Raw genomic sequence first — 21,842 nt, forward strand, 5'->3', positions numbered from 1 at the left:
AGAGTGTTAGTGTAGTGCTGTTGGGCTAGAGTTTCTATAAATCTTCAAAATGCTTTTGCATTAATGATCCTGAGTACACAAAAGAGTCTCTCGAAAAATGTATTTGACAGAAACCTTTATTAGAAACAGAAAATAAGTAACCGTTTGGTCCATGACGGTCTTCAGCTGAATATTCTTTTCCAGAACCTAATTCCATACTTTAAGTAAAATTAGGAAGATTGCATATAGACAGATAGATTTTTTGATATTCATGTTATCAAGAGCGTGAATGCCACAGAATCTCAGGCACTTTGATAGCTATGTTCCCACTTTGAAAATAGTATGCCCTGTTTTCTAAGGCAGAACTATGCTATTGCTAAATTTGAAGTGTAAAACTGTGATGAATTTATACATCCTCAAATGCAAAAAGATAAAAACAAACAATCCTTCCCATCTTGGGGGGTGGGGGAATAGGAAAAGAATAACACATTGGCATTCTTAAAGGGTACAAGAGCTTTTGTCTTCACTCCATGTCTTTCAAAAGGAGAAAATCTTTAAAATTCCACTGTTTGGGAAATATAAAAAGATGAACACCACATTTATATAATTAAAACCTTCTATGGTAAGCATCAAAATAACATTTTTACAGTAGCATCATAAAAAAATTGAGTTATCTACCAAACCCCAAACTCAAAAACAGTCCTGGTCCAACTGATTGTTTTTGACATGCGTATATCCAATTTAAACAGTTTTATTCCATGAGTTCATAAGATAGAATCAGGGTAGAAGTATTCCTGTTAAGGTTCCATTCTATAAAGACTGCTTCATAACTGCCTCACCAAATCTGGACCTGAGCTGGTGCCCACTCACCAAAGGCAAACACCTCTCCTTCACAGTGAAGATCTTGAGGCTGTCTGAAAGCATTACAATTCTTTGGAATTAACTATATACAATTTAATCATAATTAGGGTGCATATATTTGCACACCTGCCTACCTAAGCATACACTCAAAGTCATGGCAGATGAATTCACAAGTTGGACAATGATTTGCTGGCAATGACCAGCTCCCTTTTGTTCAGCTAGTGGTGAACATTACCAGGAGCAGCCCTGACTTCCTCTCAGTCCTGGTCCTGATCCAGAGTTTCTTTCTCTTTCATGTGGGGTCTTTGTCATATGTTGACCCCATTTAGTTTTATATCAGTTTCCCAGATAAGCCTGTTAGAGATGTAGTGTTAATTACCCAGAAACCCTCATCTCCAATTGCTCCAGCATCATTCTTTAATGAATACAGACTTCATTGCATATACTTCTATTACTTTAGCTGCTTCAATTTCTATTTTTATTGCAAAGATCTGTGCAAATAAAAGAATATCAAAAGGTATGGCTATAAATGTGCTCTGCTAAATTTCCTCTGCCTTGAAATGCCTGTGAACTGCTGCTCCAAAATGCCTGCTGCATTTTAATGCCTTTCTCTAAAGGGAACATGATATGGTCTGAATAACACTGGTTATCTCCTGGTCCACCATCACCAATTGGGCTACTTAACTTACCTGAGCCTCAGTGTGCTCATCTGTGCAATGTCACTGACAATGTCATCCTCACAAATTCGATTGGGGATTAAATGAGATGAAGTATGTAAAGCATAAATATTATCATTTAAGGCATCATAGGAGCTTAATAAATGTTTCCTTCCTCCAGCCTGCATCAGTAAGAGGAGGAGACTATAGCATGAACACATGAAGACTCATTTTAAAATGTATTTCCATTGAGGTAATTATGAACTAGGAAGAATAAGGTTAGATTCCAAAGGAGCAGATAATACACCACTGTGATGTGTATGGCATTTGGAATATATTACTATAGGTGACGATGAAGAAAAGGACATGGTTTCGGAATTTCATTGCAGTTTTAAACTCTGTCCAGCTATAAAGTGTTATAAGAAAAGCCTGTTTAACTATACATTTGCCTTAAAGGCATAGGCAGTATTATTTACAAGGACTTGCTATAATATAAATCAGTTTTATTATACTGCTTGATTTTTTTTTTCTTTTTAGGGCCATACCCACAGCATATGGAAGTTCCCAGGCTAGGGGTCGAATCAGAGCTGCAGCTGCTGGCCTACACCACAGCCACCAACAATGTGGGATCTGAGCTGCATCTGTGACCAATGCCACAGCTCACAGCAATGCCGGGTCCCTAACTCACTGAACGAGACCAGGGATTGAACCCACATCCTCACCGATACGAGTTGGGTTCATTATCACTGAGCCACAACAGGAACTCCAATTAATTTAAAATAAAATTTCAGCACATTGAAAGTGTGGGAATGGCATTGATCACCTACACATGGATACAGCTATAATAGGAACTTTTTTGTAAGAATAGCTAAACTTCATCCAGTGAACAAATAATAAGGAAAGCCTCATTTTCTAATGAGCAACAAAGTGATGGGATTATTGATACTTTGCCACTTTTTGTATGGTTGTAAGAGCATTTGGTTAACATCATAAGCTGATGTCACTTCTGAAGCTATCAGGCAAAATTCTTAGAATTTCTACTATTAGGTTCCATAAAGCCAGGAAAATAGAACAGTTAACATGTAAATAGAAGAACAAAAAAAAAAAAAACAGGAGTCCCCAGAAAATAAATCCTCAAAGCTAGCCTAAATTTTCATGCTGGTCAAATATGTTGTATAAGGACCCAGTCTTTAAGAAATAAATGAGGTGAAGGAGGAGACGCAGGTTGGACAGCAGCAAGCAGTAGTGGAAAGAGCCTTCTTTGAAGTCAGACCTTGTACATCTATGAGCCTGAGCCTCAGATTTCTCATGTTTATGGAGCAAAACAGTAAAAGCTATCTTTAAATATTCTTTTGTGGTTTTGAAATATTTACAGGACACAGGAATTATGAATAAACTCAACATAAGTGCCAGCTCCTATAGATTGGTAGTAGCTTTCCAAACATCCTAGGGTTAAGAATTCTAAGGCCATGTCTGGGATCATGAGGAAGGAATGCTGCAATTGATTAGTGATGTCTGCTCTGGGCAGAAAGTGGAGTAAGTGAAAGTCTGTATCAATATATTGGCTATATCATTGTTTCATAAATTATAACTATTTTGATTATTGCTGCTCTATGACAAAGTCATTTTTACATCCCTCTTTAAATGTCTACATCTGCAACACAGAATGGAATCAGTTAACTGCTTTGATTACAATAGCTGTGTTTATCTTTTTTATTGACTTGATGGTAAGTTTGTGTGTGTTATCTGCCAAGTAGAGCTGAGAACTGAAATCAGAATTTGCTATTCCTAATTTTATTGTATACAATAACTAAGGAAAAAATCTGATACAGTTACTAAAAGTTGAGTGAAGGTTGGAGAGGAAAAAAAAGAAATAATGTTGAGATGTAGTCCTGGGTTATCATGAAAGATTTGAACAGTGTCGCATAACTTCTTTAAAATATTCACACAAGGGAGAAGATACAGCATGTTTTTGCACTTAGATGGTCCATGAATTTCTAGACTTTTTTCCTGTTTTTCTCTGAGGCCAGATTTCTTCTCTGAGTAAATAGTCATGTTCCTGTCAACCATAGGGGATTTTCTGAATCATAAACAGCTGATTTTGTATTCTTGCCCCATTCCTTCTATTTGAGAACTGAAATTTGATCAAACCCATGTTTTAAAATTTATTTATTTATAGGCATATGGAAGAATAGTTTACGGTCTGAGTGTGATTATTTTTTCCCACATATGTAGGAAAATTGTGGGGATTTTTAAAACAGTCCCTTATCAGTTTCCTTTTTTTTTTTTTCTTTATTACTGATGACTTCATTCTGCTTGAATTCAATGCTTCAGTTTCTTTGGGTAAACTAATAGATTATGTATGCTATGTTTGCACCACGTTGATTGAACTCATCTGGTGAGTTTGAGTGTGGCACATGCATGCACGTATGGGCGGAAGCCTGCACAGTGGATGAGGGCCCCAGAATCAGCTCAGAGCACTCAAGAGCAAGGGAAGCTGTTCACAAGTGAGCTGTGCTGTCTTTCCTGCCTCCTGTTGCTCAGAAAAGTATATCAGACCTTCTACTTTTTCCTTACTGTTATATTTTTCAAGTTTTTGAAGAAAATTTTTACTCAAAAAAAAAGGTATAGCAAAGATACATAGAACTATTTTGAGAGTTTTAAAATATATATTGAGAAAAAAATCAAGGAATATGACCCCTAAGGATCTGTCTCGTCTTCATCAAAGGCGTCAGCTACTTAGTGTCCATAGAGCAGGTAGGAAGCCGAAAACCTGGCGCTAACTTTGCAAAGAAGATGTGACACACATGGCCTTGCTTTCAGTTAATTTACAATCTTGTTTGGGAAGAATGTTTTGCTTCTAACGTGTTTACTCACCATTTTCCTTTTATAGTTTACAAGTATAATTTTTGAATATTTTAACAAAAGAATAGGTGACCTATTTTTCTTCTTTCAGATATCTCATTTTATCAGCTATCTCATTTAAACTGAAAACTCACTATAATACTTGGGGATCTTTGGGCCGTGTAAAGGTTTTCACCATAGGGTCCCTATCTACCTGTCTCAGTCTCATCCGTCTCTCTTCCCTGCTCCCTCTCATATACCCTATATATTAGGGTGATTCTTACATACCTATGAAACGTGAGTAGTATCATTATGATTAGTTGTTACAAATTGAGTTAAAGTACCCAAATTTGCAAGTGATCTGTTTTTGTCATTTTAGAGTAAATTCAAAATTTCCCAAAGTACCAATACTTTTATTATAATTTGCTTCCTAAATGAGAGCAAGAAGGGAGCATATATCACCTGGTAGGTGTACACGGGAAGACAAAAAAGGTTGGGGAGCACTGCTTGCCCAAACTGACTTCTTCACATTCTGCTCACAACCTTGGACAAGTAACCAAGGTGGCACGTTCTCCTATGACCAGCTCTTTATTTTTCTTTTTACCTCTCAGCATGGCTTCCACCTTCTTTTCTGTCCCTATGTCCTGCCTACGCCCCACTCCAACAATTCATAAATGTCACTGAAATGAACAGTGGCACGTGCCAACTCTGCATCACACCCAACCTTCAGGTCAACAACTTGTTTGAGAAAATGAGATACTACATTAAATTATTAACCAAACTCTGTATATATGATTATAAGAAAAAAGTGATAACTCTTTTAATTGCTCTAAAGATCAGGACCTTATCTTGCCTTTCATCTAAAAGGTATTTATTAATCCCAAGTTAGATGTTTTGACACTTCATGCACATAAAGACTAGTTTCTGCTCATTTTTTTACTAGGATTTCAGTTTTCCTAGCATATTGGAATGATATTACTGAATGTTCTAAATTTGGATGTCAGCTGCTTTAATACAAAAAAATGAAAAAGTGAGTTTCCAGGATGATGTACATTGTGACTATTTATGTCCCGCAGTGGCCGTCCCATGAGCGGAAGTGCTGACCGTATCCAGAAGTTGCGGAAGGAATATTACCAGGCTCGGAGGGAAGGTTTTGCTTTATATGAGGATGACGAAGGAAGAGCGAGACCTGATTATGACCTTCACTGGGTAAGTCCATGCCTGATTCATCATTGAATTCATCTTTACTGAGATAGTTGAGAGTGGAAGAACATGGCCAAGAATGTTCTATGCATATCAAGGTATATTTAGGTTACTTGGGTGTCATAGATATGAACATTACCTGAACCACAGCCATCTTCTCCCACAGCAAGTGTTTACATAAATGAAACCACAGTAATGCACTGTAGATCATTTTAATTGCTTTCGCTTATTCCCTATTAGATTTGTAGGCCAGCTTGTTGGGCTGGAGCAGATGTGAGCTGTTTTAAAAAGGACAAGAAATCTCGGCCATCATCTACTGAGCCTGAATCCTTGCCCTCCATCTCTTGGGTCTCAGACATTTGGACAAGAATTAAAAGACTATACGACATAAGCCATCTCTCTTTGGAAAATAGTTAATAGATATAAATTTCGGAGGATTATCTTCCAAGATATCCATTGTTTGTATATTGTATCTGAACAGTTCACATTTTGACGATCTTACCAGTACACTAAGATCATTTTTTTGAGATAAGGGCACTTTTTAATTAGAGGGTTCTTTTTGCCAAATCCTTCAACATGCAGGATTAGAAAGAATATAATGAGCTCCAAAGAGATAGTCTCTGGGTTATTTTTTTTTTTAATAGCATGAATCATTCTCTTGTTTTTTTCACGAAGGCAAGGCTGTACCTACAAAATATGTGTAACACTTGAGCATCCACAAAAATTCTTAGACTGGATTAAAAATACATGGCACATACTTATAATAGTGCCTGACATGGAATCAGTGTTTGATCAATGTTAGCTCTTTCTTCTAACATTTTCAGCACAGAGTTGCACATGGTAAAGTAATGACCTTGCTGTGAGTCAGCTCTCACTCATCCTCTTTGATGATGGCTATCTTCTCCTGTAGTTTTTAGGGCTTTTGAGAACCACATAAGGAATTGTCTTATCCCTGGTGGCCACACTGGCTCTTTTGTAGAACAACTCTCTTAAAGGAAAGTCTCCTTTCTTGATTTTCACATTCATGATTTATGTTCTTGAGGGCAAAATGGAGAGAGGAGAGTCTGGCCACAGAGCTGATTCCCTCTAGTTTTCACTTGGATACCTGGTACTTTTACACTGAGGTTCAGGAGCTAGTTTCAGCATCCACACTGTTGTGCAGAACAACTGAAATTTCTTAGCCCCATGAAGTCTTCCTTGTATGGCCGAGTTTAAAAACACTAATCAGAAATGCAGGGGAAGGATTAGCAGTCTCTAATCAAATGGCTTCAGCCTCTTCCAGAGATAAGTATCCCGTGACTATAGAACAGAACAAACAGCTATTTATTGGTTTTATTACAGATGTTAGGATTAAGTAGAATGGCATGTACAGTGAGGGGGCAAATGGTCCCTTAGACTCTCAGTAACAGAAGAGAAAGATTTTCACAGAATACCAATTTGATAACAATTCACTTCATTTCAAGCTTAATCAAGATTGACTTACTGACTTTGATGAAAGACTCTATACAGAAGGCTCTGCTCCCTTAATCAAACAAACAGTAAAATAAAGGGAAGTTGTTTCCACCATAACCAAAGCAGGACTCCATATCCAATGCATTGAAAAGTCTTCTTTCTCAAAATGAGTATGAACTCCTGTGAGCAAAATAAGATAAGTAATTTTAGATAAAGCAGTCCTGGTTGTTTTGACCTTATTTTATATGATCTTCTTACATCAAGCTGAAAGGATAGAAATGCTTAACATTCATGAGACTTAAAGTTTCCTCTGACCTTCACCAAACCTGAGCAAGATAACTACACACTTGGGCCCTTTCTAGCTTGATGATTCTATTTCTGTGCTAAACAAATGTGTAACCAGACAAACAATCTAGTGACTAAAGGATTATCTCTACTTTAATTTGTGTTTCCCATGCTCAGATGTGTTGAGCTTTGCCAAAAGTGACTGATTTTACATTTCTCAGACAATTGGGGACTAGAGCTTCCCAAAGGGATGCTTGGGAAATAGACTGTCATAAAAGATGAGTGTTCTTTGTGATTGGCTGTGATACTCCAAACCAGGGATTAGAATCTCAGCATCCTTTCCTATCCTCTCTATAGCCAAGAAAAAACACTAATATCTTTTGTCCAACACAGACCTGAAAAATCACATTGTTGTCTTGCTACTTTTAGAGAGATCTAGAAAAGCAGGTTAGAAAGTTAATATCTCATTCCTGCCAATCAGTCAGACCCAGTAAGACAGCTGTTACAAGACTGGGCTCCTGGATCGGCTGGTCTTTAGCATCACATAGGGCTTATTAAAAACTGAATGACAGTCCATGAAGGGGAGCAACGGGGTTCAAGGGAAGGCACCCAAGCGTTCCTCCAGGTGGGCATCAAGCTTTCTGACCCACAAGCCTAAAAATAAGACATGGATTCCAATTGCTTCAGAAAACATCAAAGTAGTTCAACCTTCTAACGAAGTCATTGCATGGAGACCAAAAACAAAAAGGTTGCAGATGCAGTTCAGATCTAGTGTTGCTGTGGCTGTGGTACAGACCAGAGCCTGCAGCTCCAATTCAACCCTTAGCCTGGGAACCTCCATGAGCCGCAGATGCAGCTCTAAAAAGACCAAAAAATAAAAATAAATAAATAAATAAAAGAATTAATGGGCCAGCACCATCAAAAAATATTTTCATGGAGTCCCTCATGGTCTAGTGGTTAAGGACTCAGCATTGTCACTGCTGTGGCTCAGGTTTGATCCAAGGAACTTCCATATGTCGCAGGTGTGGCTTAAAAAAGAAGTATTCTCATGGACTCAGAATTCCCCAAGCTCCCAGTGTCTCAGATTGAGAGGCCTGGCAAATACTCCCCATGGTCACACTATTCTGGAGAACTTCTGATCTATCTAGAAGGAAATTCAGATAATCCATTACCTAGAAACTACTTTTTTTGGCCATGCCCAGGGCATGTGGAAATTCTCAGGCCAGGGATCCAACCCTCATCACAGCCGTAGCCAGAGCCAGTGACAACACTGGATCCTTAATTCCCCTAGTAACTACTTTTTTTTTTCTTTTTAATGATTTTTATTTTTTCTATTATAGCTGGTTTACAGTTTCTGTCAATAACTACTCTTAAAATAAGCCAAGAAGAATTAAAGTATGCTCACGAAAGTCTTCAAAGCCAAAATGATTGAAACAGTCACTGGAATGAGTTTTAGGATCTATGAATAGCTGAAAAGATTGTTAGTTTCCATTAATATTTTTTATGGTTTTATTGTTTTTATTTTATTTTTCACATCCTTGTATCTCTGAATTAGGATGCAGTTTACAATCACTTTTAGCCAGGTGTCGTAATATAGTTGTCATTTTCTTCTCAAGAAATTTTGTGTAATGAAATTTGCAGGTCGTATATTAGAAACTTAGAAGAAAATCCTAGAGTATACTTTGAGGAAAGGCTGCTCCTTGTTAATACTTTTTTGAAAATATCTTCGTCAATGCGACTATTCTTCTTTCTGTGGCCCATCTTGGACTTTCGCATCTTTCAGGCCATCTCGTGGGTAGTTTTCTACCACCGTTACAGCTGCCCAGGGGCTCAGAGCTGAAACCATCTCTTACCGCTCTCTTGGGTTTTCTCTCGCTCTCAATTCTCTGTCTCTTTTCCTTCTCTTTTTTCTGTCTCCTATTCAATTTTAACCAAAATTTAGTCTAGATTAAGGCCCAGTACTGGTAACAATAATATATTGTTTCTACCTTGTAAGAACTCACGGTCTAGCCAAGAATACAGACATCTGAGCCAAAACAGCAAAAAAAGGACATTACTGTATGTGAGAAATACCACAGTATAGAGTGGTATTATCTTCTGAATGAGCACAGAGAAAGCAATTAATTCTGCTGGAAGCAGGGTGTGTGTTAGGGGTGCTGGAAAAGTGATAGAGAACATTTGGGAGTTGCCTCAACCACACATTTTGTTCCTTTTCTCTCGAATTTGGTGTGTTTTTCTTTTTCTCAAAGGAGCTCCCAGTTTATTCACTTCATTTGTGTTAAAATAAATGAATACACACAGATTGCAAGGTTTGTAAATATGGACACGAGACCTTAAAAATCTTTTCAGCAAGTCTGTTTTGTAGCTGTTTTCCCATCGAGGCTTTGAAAAGCTGTAAAGAACAAGTTGAGGGAATTTCAATGGCTGCCAGTGAGCTGCCTGGCGAGTTTTTATAGACCCAATTAAGTGAGCAAGATAGGCTAGCTGCAAGTGTTCATATTTGCCAAAAGAAAACATAATACCTGTTATCTGCTGGCATTTTATTTTCTGCAAAACTTGTTAAGGCTGGCATAGTCCTCTGGCAACGGTCTGTGGTTTGTTGGTGTTGGGGTTTTCTATTATTATTATTATTATTATTATTATTATTATTATTATTATTAACAGATAAAGATTATCTGCTTATTTAATAGCAGTGTGAGTATCCTGTAAGTAACTTGGGAAATGGGATGCCTCTAGAGTTTTCTAAAAATAGGAGTACCTTTATTGCTATCCTTTTTCAAGAGCTACATGGCATATATCGTACTCCTTCCTCTTTTTAATTCCTTGGCTAAATTAGAGAAGTGTTTTTCTATAAAGGGGGTTTGTAGACACATGGGTAGAAAGGAGCTATGTGGGTTTGTACTGTTATGAAAGACATAGCACTCTGTGTTTGGGGCAAAGGGGATTGGTTCAGGTAGGTCCTGGTTGGAACAAAGAGACAGTTGGGTTAATAAGTCAAAACATTCTGAAAGATTTGTATGTGCCGTTATGATGGTGGTTTAGGAACTGACTTGAGGGAACATCCTTGGCAGCTGTCTGGACTATGAGGAACACATTTGGTAAATTCTGCCGTCAGAGGAGAGGGAGATCAAGATGCTGAGATCATGCTAGCCATCTGAAGAAAGAATTTAAGATGGAATGTATAATAGCCACACAAGTACGGGATCCCTCAGAAGGGTATTGTCTAAGCAAGAGGGATAAGAGAAATGAACTCCTGCTGTCAGATGGTCCAAAACCAGAATTGAGACTTGCCTGTATTCTCCTTCTCTTGCTCCTTGAAGACATCTGTTAAAAACTAGGGAGCTTAAAAAACAATTCTGGATTCATCAGTGGCTTTTAAGTTGCAATTAGAAACCTAATTCACGCTGGCCTAAGGAAAAAAGGAAATGTTGTTGGTTTAAAGTCCAGAGGCATATCTGACTTCAGGCAAAGCTGGATCCTGCTCCTCCAGACAGGCTACCGGGACCCTGTCCTTCTCCAGCTCTCACCTTTGTTAGTCTGTCCAGGGACCATTCTCAGGAGGCTCCCCCACATGGTGATATGATAGCCATCGCAGCTCCAAGCCAACAACTCTGTAGGAAGAGATTGTCTCACCCCCTAGTATGTACAGGAAATCCTAGAACTGATGTTCAGTTCAGTGGCTTATTGACTCAGTCTGCATCACATGTCTATTCCTGAGCTCCCACAGCCAGCACTGGCCAGCACTACAACACAAGGCTACCCCTGGAACCAGAAAGTAGAATCACATCCACATAAATTCCATGAATGAGTATAGGTGAAGAGGTAGTTTCCAAAAGAAAATCGAGGTACTATTAACAGGGGAAGGGAAAAATGGATGTTGGGCACAATTAGGGGTTGTCTATTATAACTTCTGGTTATCATAATGATATAAAGTTGGGAGTTCCCATTGTGGTACAGTGGATACAAATCCTATTAGTATCCATGAGGGTGTGGGTTCGATCTCTGTACTCGCTCAGTGGGTTAGGGATCTGACATTGCAATGAGCTATGGTGTGGGCCAGCAGCTATATCTCCAGTTCAACCCCTAGCCTGGAAACTTCCAAGTGCTATGGGTGAGGTCCTAAAAAGCAAAAACAAAAACAAAAAGATATAAACTTATTTCATCTTCTTAGACTTTCAAGGAAAGAGAGAGAAAAGACCTTTCCCTCATGTACTGTCATGTTAGAAAGAACAAAGCTATTGTCTTTCTTAAACTTATGGCCATTGTTGGCTAGATAAAAGGAGAAAGAAGATTTCTTTTTGTCTCCCTTAATCTACCATCTCTGAGCTATCCCAAGAACTCAGCTGGCTTCACTGAATTATTCAGACAAATAACCAGACCACTGGCTATTTATTCAGATAGGCAAGTAACATTTTGATTCATCCAAGACCTAGAAGTTTGCCTTAGAGGGGGGCAGTAGGATTCTTTGAAAGGACAAAAAGTAACTCTTTTTTCCTTATGTAAAAATTTCTCTATCTATATCCTCATGGATTGTTGTTTTGTGACAAGTATATGTGCTATTTTTAAAGCTGCAAAAGATGGAAAGAGGTCACGGATGAGAACCATCAAATGTTTGCTGTAATTTGGCTCCTACCAGCAATAATCAACCCCTTCTCAGTGGATGAGACCCTCTTGAGCTTCATAAACACGTCCCTCCCAATGTGTCCCTCCATCAACAAATGAGTTTTCCTCTGATTTCCTAAAACAACTGAACTGAAGAGTGGAAGAGTTACCAAGGCAGAGAACTTTCTACAAATTAGGTGACTTTAGGGAGATTTGATTGAACTTGATATTGGTCAAACATCAAATGCCACGTAAAAAGTTGGGACTTGCTCAGCCAGGTTTCAGGAAGTAGTGAAGATTTTAGGAAAGAAGACAAAATTAATTGAAGATTTTTTTTTCCTTTGGTTGGTAGCATTAGCCCTTTTATATTGCAATGTGGCTTTTACAGGAATGTGATGACATATTATCCATACACAAGAAGATCACATGAGTGAATTTCTAGTTTTTAAATATAGTGAAAATCATTTTGAAAGGAGGCAACATGTTTACAGGCAAGCCCCAGCATAAAAATAGTGCTTCAAAAACCTATTACAAAATTGGTGGTTTGGAACTAGGAATGGTTCTCTTCATAGGAAAAAAAAAAAAATTGTTGGTTGTACGGCACCAACCAGCCTATCAAAAGCCCACTAATATGCAATAACCTTGTGTCAATCACAGAACACCTACCAGGAGTGGGAGCAGGGAACCGTCTGAGCTGAGGGAAAGGAAAGGAAATTCCCTTCTTCCATCTTTCCTGGACATTCTTCTGAGATGTTTTCCAGCCCTTTCCAATGTATCAGTCTTTAAGAGACTCTCCTCAGGGTTCCTGCCCCATAATTGCCCCTACCTCCCTATCACAACACCACACTTAAGCTCACACTTCCCCAAAGTTCTCCGGAGTCCAAAGTTACCTCTCTTCACCATCCTCCATCGAAGGTACTATCCTCTTGGTGTAGTTCACCTTGGCTACACCCTAGTGGCAAGTAATCTGACCCATAAAAGTTCTTCACACGCCCCGAGAGACATAAAGAAGACATTGGATTAACCTGAGTTAAGTACAAAATGAGGCACCTTAGGGGAAGTCTAGGACCAGGGAGCAGGAGAGGGATCAGTGGAATCCATCCTTGGAAACTGTCCGTGGACGAAGCAGAGGGTCAAAGGCCCATGGCTATTAGGGTGTTTTCCCCACACCTTGTTGTTGCTACTTCAGGGCCTGAAGTTTCTCCAGCACCTGTCTTTTACACACAAAGTCCCACTTGCCCCAGACCTCCCAGGTTGACAGTCTTCCTGTAGGAAATGACCCGATCCTAGGAGTGGCACTGACTTCTCCAGCAACCTGACCCTCGTTTCCCTCAAAGGAAGCTTTTGGTTGCTAAGTCTGCCCTCTATGGCCCATGGCTACTTGGCACAGCTAACATAGACCATGACTAATGCCATCTGAGAGCTGCCCTGAAGTGTCTCCCATCCGGTCTTCCTGAATCCACAGATGGATACCCTGAATTTTAGACTCAATAATGTATCAGATATGAGACTCTGAGGTTGGACTGCCTGTGTTCACATCCAGGTTACACCACTTAACTAACTGGGTAAGTTTGGGCTATTTATTTAACCTATCATTCTCCTTTAAAATTGGGTTAGTAGCATTGTGACAATTAAATGATCATCACAAGTAAAGCACTTAGAATAGTGTCTGGCAGGCAGAAATGTGTTCAGGAAAAGTGCAGAGTTTTTAAGTGGTGTATGTACCGAGGTATTTAGAAATAACATGTTCCATTATCCAGACAACTATTCTAGCTTAGTCACTGTTGGCACTTAACCTCTTTGAATACTCCAGGGTCCAGGGACGTGGTACAGCACACAGAGGCTGTGCTCACTCTGGTTACCACCGAGGTGCTCACCATCCCTTCAGGTGGTAACTGTCAGGCATGGTCGTAAGGCACTTTTGGCAAAGGCCACGGGTCAAAAGGTCAATATCTATTTTCCTCTCTCCCACAGACAAACTTTTCTTTCAAAAGTGCACTCCTTTCATCCCTGACCCCAGGGGCACACCTAATCTCTCTAATGAGCTTATGCTCAAATCAAAGACCAAAGACCAGAAGAAAGTTAGAAGCTTCAGTTTTCAGCTCTGCAAAAATCTTGAAGCAAAGACATACCAGGAGACATAGAAAACAAACCTATGGTTACCAAAGCAGAAAAGTGAAGAGGGAGAAATTTGGAATTTGAGATTAACAGATACACACAACTATGTATAACGTAGATAAACAACAAGGACCTACTGTATAGCACAGGGAATTATATTTAATATCTTGTACTAACCTATAATGGAAAAAAAATCTGAAAAAGAATACATATATATATGTGTGTGTGTATACATATAACTGAATCACTTTGCTGTACACTGGATACATTATATATCAACTATACTCACACAAAAAAATTTTTTTTAAATTACTCAGGACTTGTTAAGGATTTAAAATAGGAGCGAGAGAAGAATACAAAGAGAATATATACAAACCATTTACTCAGTCAGTTTTGCTGCAGCCAGCTCAGTACCAACAATGGCATCATTTATGCAGTGCTGATCCTATGAGCAAATACCTTATATAAATTATTCCAGGCAAGTCCGTGCGGTAGGTATCTTTAATTCCGGTTTACAGATGAGGAAACTAAGGTTCAAAGACTTTACACTGAAGTCACAATGACAGCAAAGTTGCTATTCCAATCTGGGCTAACTCCCTGTGGAACAAAGGAAGGAGGGCTGCTGGGGCAGCTGTTGAGATTTTTTTTCTCCATGAGATGTTTGACAGAAAGAGAATCTGTGCTGAACTACTCTTTCATTATCACTCTTAATTTGTTTTTAACCCAATAGAATTGAACCAAAACCAGATTTTGGTATAGTTTCCTCACTTCTCTGTAAAAGTCAAAATAAAATCATTCATTTTATGCTGTAATCAAGTAAGTTAGCCTATCTCTGGCTCAAACCCAAACCTAAATTACCAAAAAGCAGAAAAAGAAAGTTCAGAACCACATTATTTTTCCATAATATGTCAAAAAACACTATGCTCTTACTTACATTAGACTGAAAAAAGAACTCTTTCTGCTTCTAATGAGCAATTAATTCCAGCTCAGGATGTCGAGTTTAGAATAGGTTAAGTTCCCCCAAACCACAACCGTTTGTGTTGGATCATGGTTAAAACCCAAAATTCCAACTTCTACAATAATCACATTCTTTTCTTCTACTGCAATGGGAGAAATGATCATTTTATGTAACATAGGAAAAACCATAGCAGAAACTCCTATGAATTCCAGATTTCCTAAACTGTTCTCAAAGCTGTTTAAAATCAGTTGGATACATTTTATTTTAGTAGAGCTCAAAAATTCTGAAATAAATTTTGGGAAGTGAATTTTAAAAATGAAGATGTTTGGAGGAGAAGATACGAAGGCTCGCTTAATTGGCATTTATAACACGTGTATCACTTAACTTGATGACAGTGAAAACGCCATGTGGGCCGTATTTGTGTTCAGCTCCTGAAGCCAAGCCCAGAACTGCCCCCTCGCACCGCTTCTAACTGCAACTAACCAATCAGGTCGCTGCAGTGGCCATGTTGTTCTTTCAGTTTAAGGAAATGTTTGACTCAGAATCATTCTAAAATTTAACATCATTTGGTTCTTATTAAGGAGTAACTAGTCATGTGTTATGATGGGGAAAAGAAAAGTCAGAGAAAGCCCTCCTCTGAAACAGACAGGAAGAACACTTGAATCAAAGAAAATCCTAAAATGATAGTAATCACTACAGCATTGCTAGAACCGCCATTCTCCACGGGAAGAATGACCTCTTCTGAATACACTGTAATGACACATACCAGAGTCTGCGACTTTACGGTCCTCCTATGGCTCTCATTAATTTCGCTGTCTCATTCCCAGCCTTGACATCACAGTGCTAATTCTCAGAATGTTTATGAGAAAGTGCAAAAGTTGACGCCACTGACTTCAGCTAGGCTGACAGGAAAACGTTCCGTTTGTTCAAGTAGATGATCTAAGACGAAAGGGCGTAATGTTTTTATTATAAACTATTGAGAAATAGTTTCTATTTGCAAGATAAGACTTTTTGGTAAAGCAGTGGAGTTTTTGGGTTTTCATCTCTGTGAAGCTTTCTTCAGATGATTTAGCTCATCATTTCATGTCATCTCTCACTCAGCCTAGTCCCCAGACGGCAAAGTCAAAGCAGCACGTGAGGGAATAGATTTTCTACAGTTCATTCCTTTGTTGATTTATTTATTCACTGAACCTTTACCAATTTATACATGAGCACGCATCAAGCCCAACACTCGCATCAACACTTACCAGCAAAAAAGGAACACCTTACTAGTACGTGTGTGTGTTTGTGTATGTGTGTGTGTGAAGATATACATGTTCTGACGTTTCTCGTTTAGAGAAACAGGAGGAAATGTAAGAGAAACCGTCCCATCATGATCTGATGGCTTTCATCTAATGATCCTCTGGCTAACTCTGTGATCATGGGCCCCCCCCAAACCCTGTGGAGAGCCTTCCATTTTTTAGTGTTGTTTTCCCATTATTACTAATTGTCAGAGTCCCAGATTGTTTTTGAATAACAACTCTATTTTAATGGTAATTTTTATTATACATCAGCCGCTTCCCTTTCTTCATCAATGGAGTATGGACCAAGTTTCCTGTTTTCCATACAATTCCCTTCACAGTAATTTCCCAGGTTTAAACTGTCAGCAGCAACGTGCTCTGTGTCTATGTGGTTATAAGGGAATCAGAAACTCACATTCCAGAGGAGGAAATCATGGTCCTACAATTAATGTGAATGATGGCAGGAAGAAATCTTTTAGCATAGTTCTTAAATTGGTGATTGAAAAAAATATGCTATGAGATTTAGGAGTTTGTGGTTTACCCAAATACCCCAATTTCAGAAAGTGGATAACTTTCTCCTTTCTACATATGGTTGCATATATGTAAGGCTTAAGGAGTCTTAGCTCTGTAATGATGAGGAAATTTAAAAAATGAACAAGCAAATAGGGAGGAATTGACACTTTGTTTCCAGTATTCCGAATTTCCATTTAATTGATTTATAAGTTGAATTTATCAGAAATTTGGAGTACCTTTGCAATAGGAAGCTCTTAAGACTTCCTTTCTTACAGATTTTATCTACAAAATAAGAAGAAAACCTGTTAATGATCCTCATCAATTAAAGAAAAGAATAAACCCACCTTCATTTATGCTATGTCACTTCGGCCCCAGGATTGAAGAACAAAGTTTCAAAGTGTATGGTTGTTTAGTCACACATTCATTTATTAATTAGTTCCGTCAACCTTTACTTGGTGGTAATTTTGTGCCTGAAATTTAGTTAACTCTGAGGAATTAAAAGTGAATAAGGAATTCGTGTCTGATGGAAAAGGCAGTCAGGAAACATGATTTCAAATATAATGAGATATTTAGGAATAATTGTACAGGAAAAAATTATAAATGAATGCATTGAAAAGAGAGACAAACCAAGAATGAATAAAACAGCTATGTTTTTATCCCATAAAACGTCCTAGTGTATGTTCAGCCTTTCCTTTTGTCTGCATTTGGGGCATTCTGCCTTCAAGTAAGCTACTCCAATTGTCCTTTGTAATTTCTAAGCAGATATAAAGTGGCTTTCATCATGTGTTTCAAGATGATACTTTCCTTTGGACCCAAGCTCTCATTTTGAGGATGTGAGCATTTGTGTATCACGACTGTCCCAATTACTGACTGGCATCTTCCCCAGAGGGTCGTTTTTCTAACTGTGTGTCACAACTTATTAGATGATCATAAAATCGATTAGTTGGTCGCAACTGACATTTTAAAGATTTCTGAGTAGAAGAGAATAGATCCAAGGGCATGGCAGGTAGGGTAGTAAACATGAGTATTGGTTGGTGGAAATTTTGTTTCACAGCCAGGGTGTGCACCCATTTGCATATGTGCTGGATTGTGATGTAAAGGACATTTCTTCCTGTGGGGCATGATTTTTAAAGGTTGGAAATCTCTAGTCTAGCTTTTAGGTTCCATATCTGGTTGGTTTGACATTTCATATATAAGAGCTCATATAATATTTGTTTCAGACCTGGGCTCAAAAAAATTTTTGGCTAAATATTATTGAATGCATCCTATATGAGACACACAGTTTCATACAGTGAATGGCAGTTTGCTTTTCTTGATTAAATCCCTTTATCTCTATGATATATAGACAAATGTAGATATGTACATAATTTGCACATATATTAATTTTAGTGTAGTAGCCAGTGGTTTATGTAGATCTAAAATGGACATGTTGAGAGGCTGTAGTTACACAGCTAGATGCATATAGTTGACATACTCTAGTTTTTTTTTTCCTAAAATTATTTTTTTTCCTTTTATATCAAAACAAGTTTTTACTATAATTGTCATACATGCTAACTGTAAAGAAATTTAGATAATTGCTAAAAGTGTTAAAACAGAAATTTAAATCGCCTATTATCCGACCACACGATAAATGAACACTATTTACCTTTTGGAATATTTTCTTTTGTAGAAGCACACCCACTTATATGCACACGCACATGCATCTCACATGTAGTGATTACATTGGGATTCTACTGGATATGCTGTGACTTAAGCTATTTTTTTCACCTTCTGTCATCTTGTGAGCCTTTCTCCTGCCATTAAGTAATCTTCAAAAATATGAATTTAATGTTTAATGCACAATCTTTTCCAGAAAGAATATTCAATAATTAATCATTTTATCATTGTTGGATGTTTAAATTATTTTATCATTTCCTATAAGTAATGATGTACTATTTCATACATAAATCTTTGCATCCTTATGTTATTATTTCTTTTTCATAATTCAGTAGAAGATATTCATTATTTAATGTAAGGCTATGAAAAAATTTAAATTGATGCAAATAACCAAATGTGCCCTTAGAAAAATTAAGTTTATGTTCTCCCTAACAGCCTATTTATTTATTTTTTTATTACTCAATGAATTTTATTACATGTATAGTTGTACAATGATCATCACAACCAAATTTTATAGCATTACTCAGCCATTAAAAGGAAAGAAACAATGGCATTTGCAGCAACATGGATGGACCTAGAAATTATCATGCTAAGTGAAGTCAGTCAGACAGCAAGACACCAACATCAAATGCTTACATGTGGAACCTAACAGCCTATTTATTAATACATCCAACAAATATTAATGGTCTGTTTTATACAGGTTTCATAGCACCCCTATTAAGACTGAGTTATTTTCAGAGTTCCTGTTGTGGTGCAGCAGAAAAGAATCTAACTAGGAACCATGAGGTTGCGGGTTCAATCGCTGGCCTCGCTCAGTGGGTTAAGGATCCCACGTTGCTGTGGCTGTGGCGTAGGCCAGCAGCTGTAGCTCCAATTGGACCCCCAGTCTGGGAACCTCTGTATGCCAAAGGTGCAGCACTAAAAAGACCAAGAAAAGGACTGAGTATTTTCATTTTTCTTATTTTTTATAAATTTGATAGCAAATACCAGTTACTTTCTTTTCATTAAATTACAACTGAGATTGAGCATTTGAGGTGTTTATTGGCCATATAAATTTCTTCTCTTCTATGAAGTTTTCATTTTTCCTATTATAATGTTTTCCTCTTTTGCTCCTTAGTTGTAAATTTTTTTATGTAGATGGAATAGTATGCCTTTACTATCAAATAGTCACAACTTTTTCCAACTTTATCAATAGTCTCTTAACTTTATGATACGTTCAAGAGAACAAAAAACCTTATGTTGATGTAAGCACATCAGAGACTAATTGTTATTAGATTTTCAAATGGCATTTAAACATCTAATCAGATGATCATATTCTTTTTCTTCACGTTCTGTCAATGTGATGATTAATATTAATAGAATTTCAATGTTAAATAGCCCTTGCAGTTCTGAAAAAATACATCTACACTCATATGCTATCTGTTTTATTCTTTTACATAGAGCCAGGTATGAATTGCTAGTATTTAATGTGTGATTTTGTACCTGTAAGTGAGATGGATATCCAAGCTTTTTTTTTCTAACTTTAACAGTTTTACATGGAAAGGTTATATTACCTTTATAAAATAATTTGAGTAGCTTTTTAGTTGTTTCTATGCTTTGTAACAATTTCTATAGTCTAGGCATGATCTCTTTGTCAAGATTTAAAATAACTTATCTGTAAAACCATCTATCCTGATGGCTTTTTTGTGGCTAATTCTTTGACCCCTTAACTATTCCCATAGATGGAGATCTTTGGAAAAGGAGATATTTCCTTCTCTACTGAATTTTGGAAATTTGCTATTTTTTTTTCTATAAAAGCATTTAATTGAAATTTTAGACTTCTACTACATTTTATGTTTTTACTATTTATTTAATAGTCTTCTTTTTCTGCTCTAACATGTTTGTTTTCTACTTCATTAACTTATTTTTTCTCTTTCCTTAAGAAGGGATAGAACAAACTTTTAAAATTATTCAGCTCACTTATTTTAGTTACTTTTTAGTCATGCTCAATAACAATATAATATCAGGCAATGAGTTTGTTTTTGAATTTAGTTTTGTGAACTTCCACAAGTGTCAGTATCTTAATGTTCTTCTTACTTTATCCTAGGTATTCTGAAATTAAAAATTTATTTCTTCTTTGACCAAGAGTGATTTATATGATCATTATTTTCATTTTTAAGGGTTTAAGCTTTTTCCATTTAAAATTGTATTAATGTGTGAGTTTAATGCTTAATAGTCAAGGACAGTGACTTCTGAAGTTTCTAGCATTAATAAAAGTTGGCATATGTAACTTTTTGTCACTTAAATATTTAAACTAGGAGTTCCTGTTATGGCTCAGCAGGTTAAGAACCTGACTAGTATCCACGAGGATGCAGGTTCAATCCCTGGCCTCACTCTGTGGGTTAAGGATCCAGCATTGCTGTGGCTATGGTGTAGGTCAACAGCTGCAGTTCCAATTCAACTCCCAGCCTGGGAACTTCCATATGCTGTGGGTGCAGCCCTAAAAAGACTAAATAAATAAATAAATATTTTAAATAGTCAAATTAAAACTATTTTTCTATACATTTTTATTATTTAATAAAGATTTATTGAGTGCCTATTATATTCTAAGCACCGTTAAAGTGCTGGGAATATAGCAGAAAGCAAAATGGACAAAAATCTCTGCCCTTGGGTACCTGTATTCCATATATGCATCACCGTATTTAAATATAAATAGCATAGTCATTGTACACATAACAAATTTAATGACAGCTTCTCAGAAAAGACTTAAAAAAAAAAAAAAAAAAAAGAACACCACTACATTAAATGTAGGGCTCTATATTAAGAGCCATCCCCATTTTTCAATGGTTAAGTATAAAAAAATGTGTGTCCAACACTTGGCAAAGTATGGCAAAATAACCTTATGAATTATATTGTTTCTGACATTGTGTATATTTATTTAGCATCTTCTTGATCTGTCAAAGACAGCTAACCATTAGTTGAAAGTCCTCATTTACTATTCTGTTACTGAAGCCTTCAGCGTCATTTTTTTTTTTTTTTTTTTTAGGTCTATCTCTTATAAAAGGTTGAATTGTGGTGTTTGATTCATTCTGAGGCTTTCTCTTCTGGAGAAATGTTTAGCTCATTTATATCTGTTATCACAACTGGCATTCTTATTCTTTCTGTCATTTTGCTTTAGGCTTTGTGTTTTATACACCTTTTTCTATTTTCTGTTTTCTGGCATGTGCTGTACTTTCTTTGATTATTTTATTTAGTAATTTCAATCATACTGACTTTCTTAAAACATTTTTATCCTACTTTCTCTATCAACATCAAAAATGAAATCATCTCTATTGAGTTCCTTGTATGTCAAAGGAACAAACTAAAATGACTGGATGTTATCACAGATTTTCCCTAACACTTTTTGACCTGTGTTATTTTAGATCCAGTCATGTTTTCAAAGAAAAATGTGCATCT

At 37.1% G+C, this 21,842-nt stretch overlaps 1 protein-coding gene across 9 annotated transcripts in view; it reads left to right on the forward strand.

Moving 5' to 3' along the window:
• The window catches only part of PARD3B (par-3 family cell polarity regulator beta), a 1,028,888-nt gene that overhangs the window by 909,620 nt on the left and 97,426 nt on the right, over positions 1–21,842 (forward strand). For all 9 annotated transcript variants that reach the window (XM_084998493.1, XM_021075045.2, XM_021075046.2 and 6 more), the window contains one exon: positions 5,417–5,549. In XM_084998493.1, coding sequence (XP_084854619.1) covers positions 5,417–5,549 — 133 coding nt within the window. The remainder of the gene's footprint in view (positions 1–5,416; positions 5,550–21,842) is intronic.

The sequence above is a fragment of the Sus scrofa genome, chromosome 15 (assembly GCF_054392235.1).
Source record: "Sus scrofa isolate SSC_HxYL_T2T_F1_AM1 chromosome 15, Sscrofa_HxYL_maternal_Yorkshire_Landrace_v2.0, whole genome shotgun sequence".
NCBI lineage: Eukaryota > Metazoa > Chordata > Mammalia > Artiodactyla > Suidae > Sus > Sus scrofa.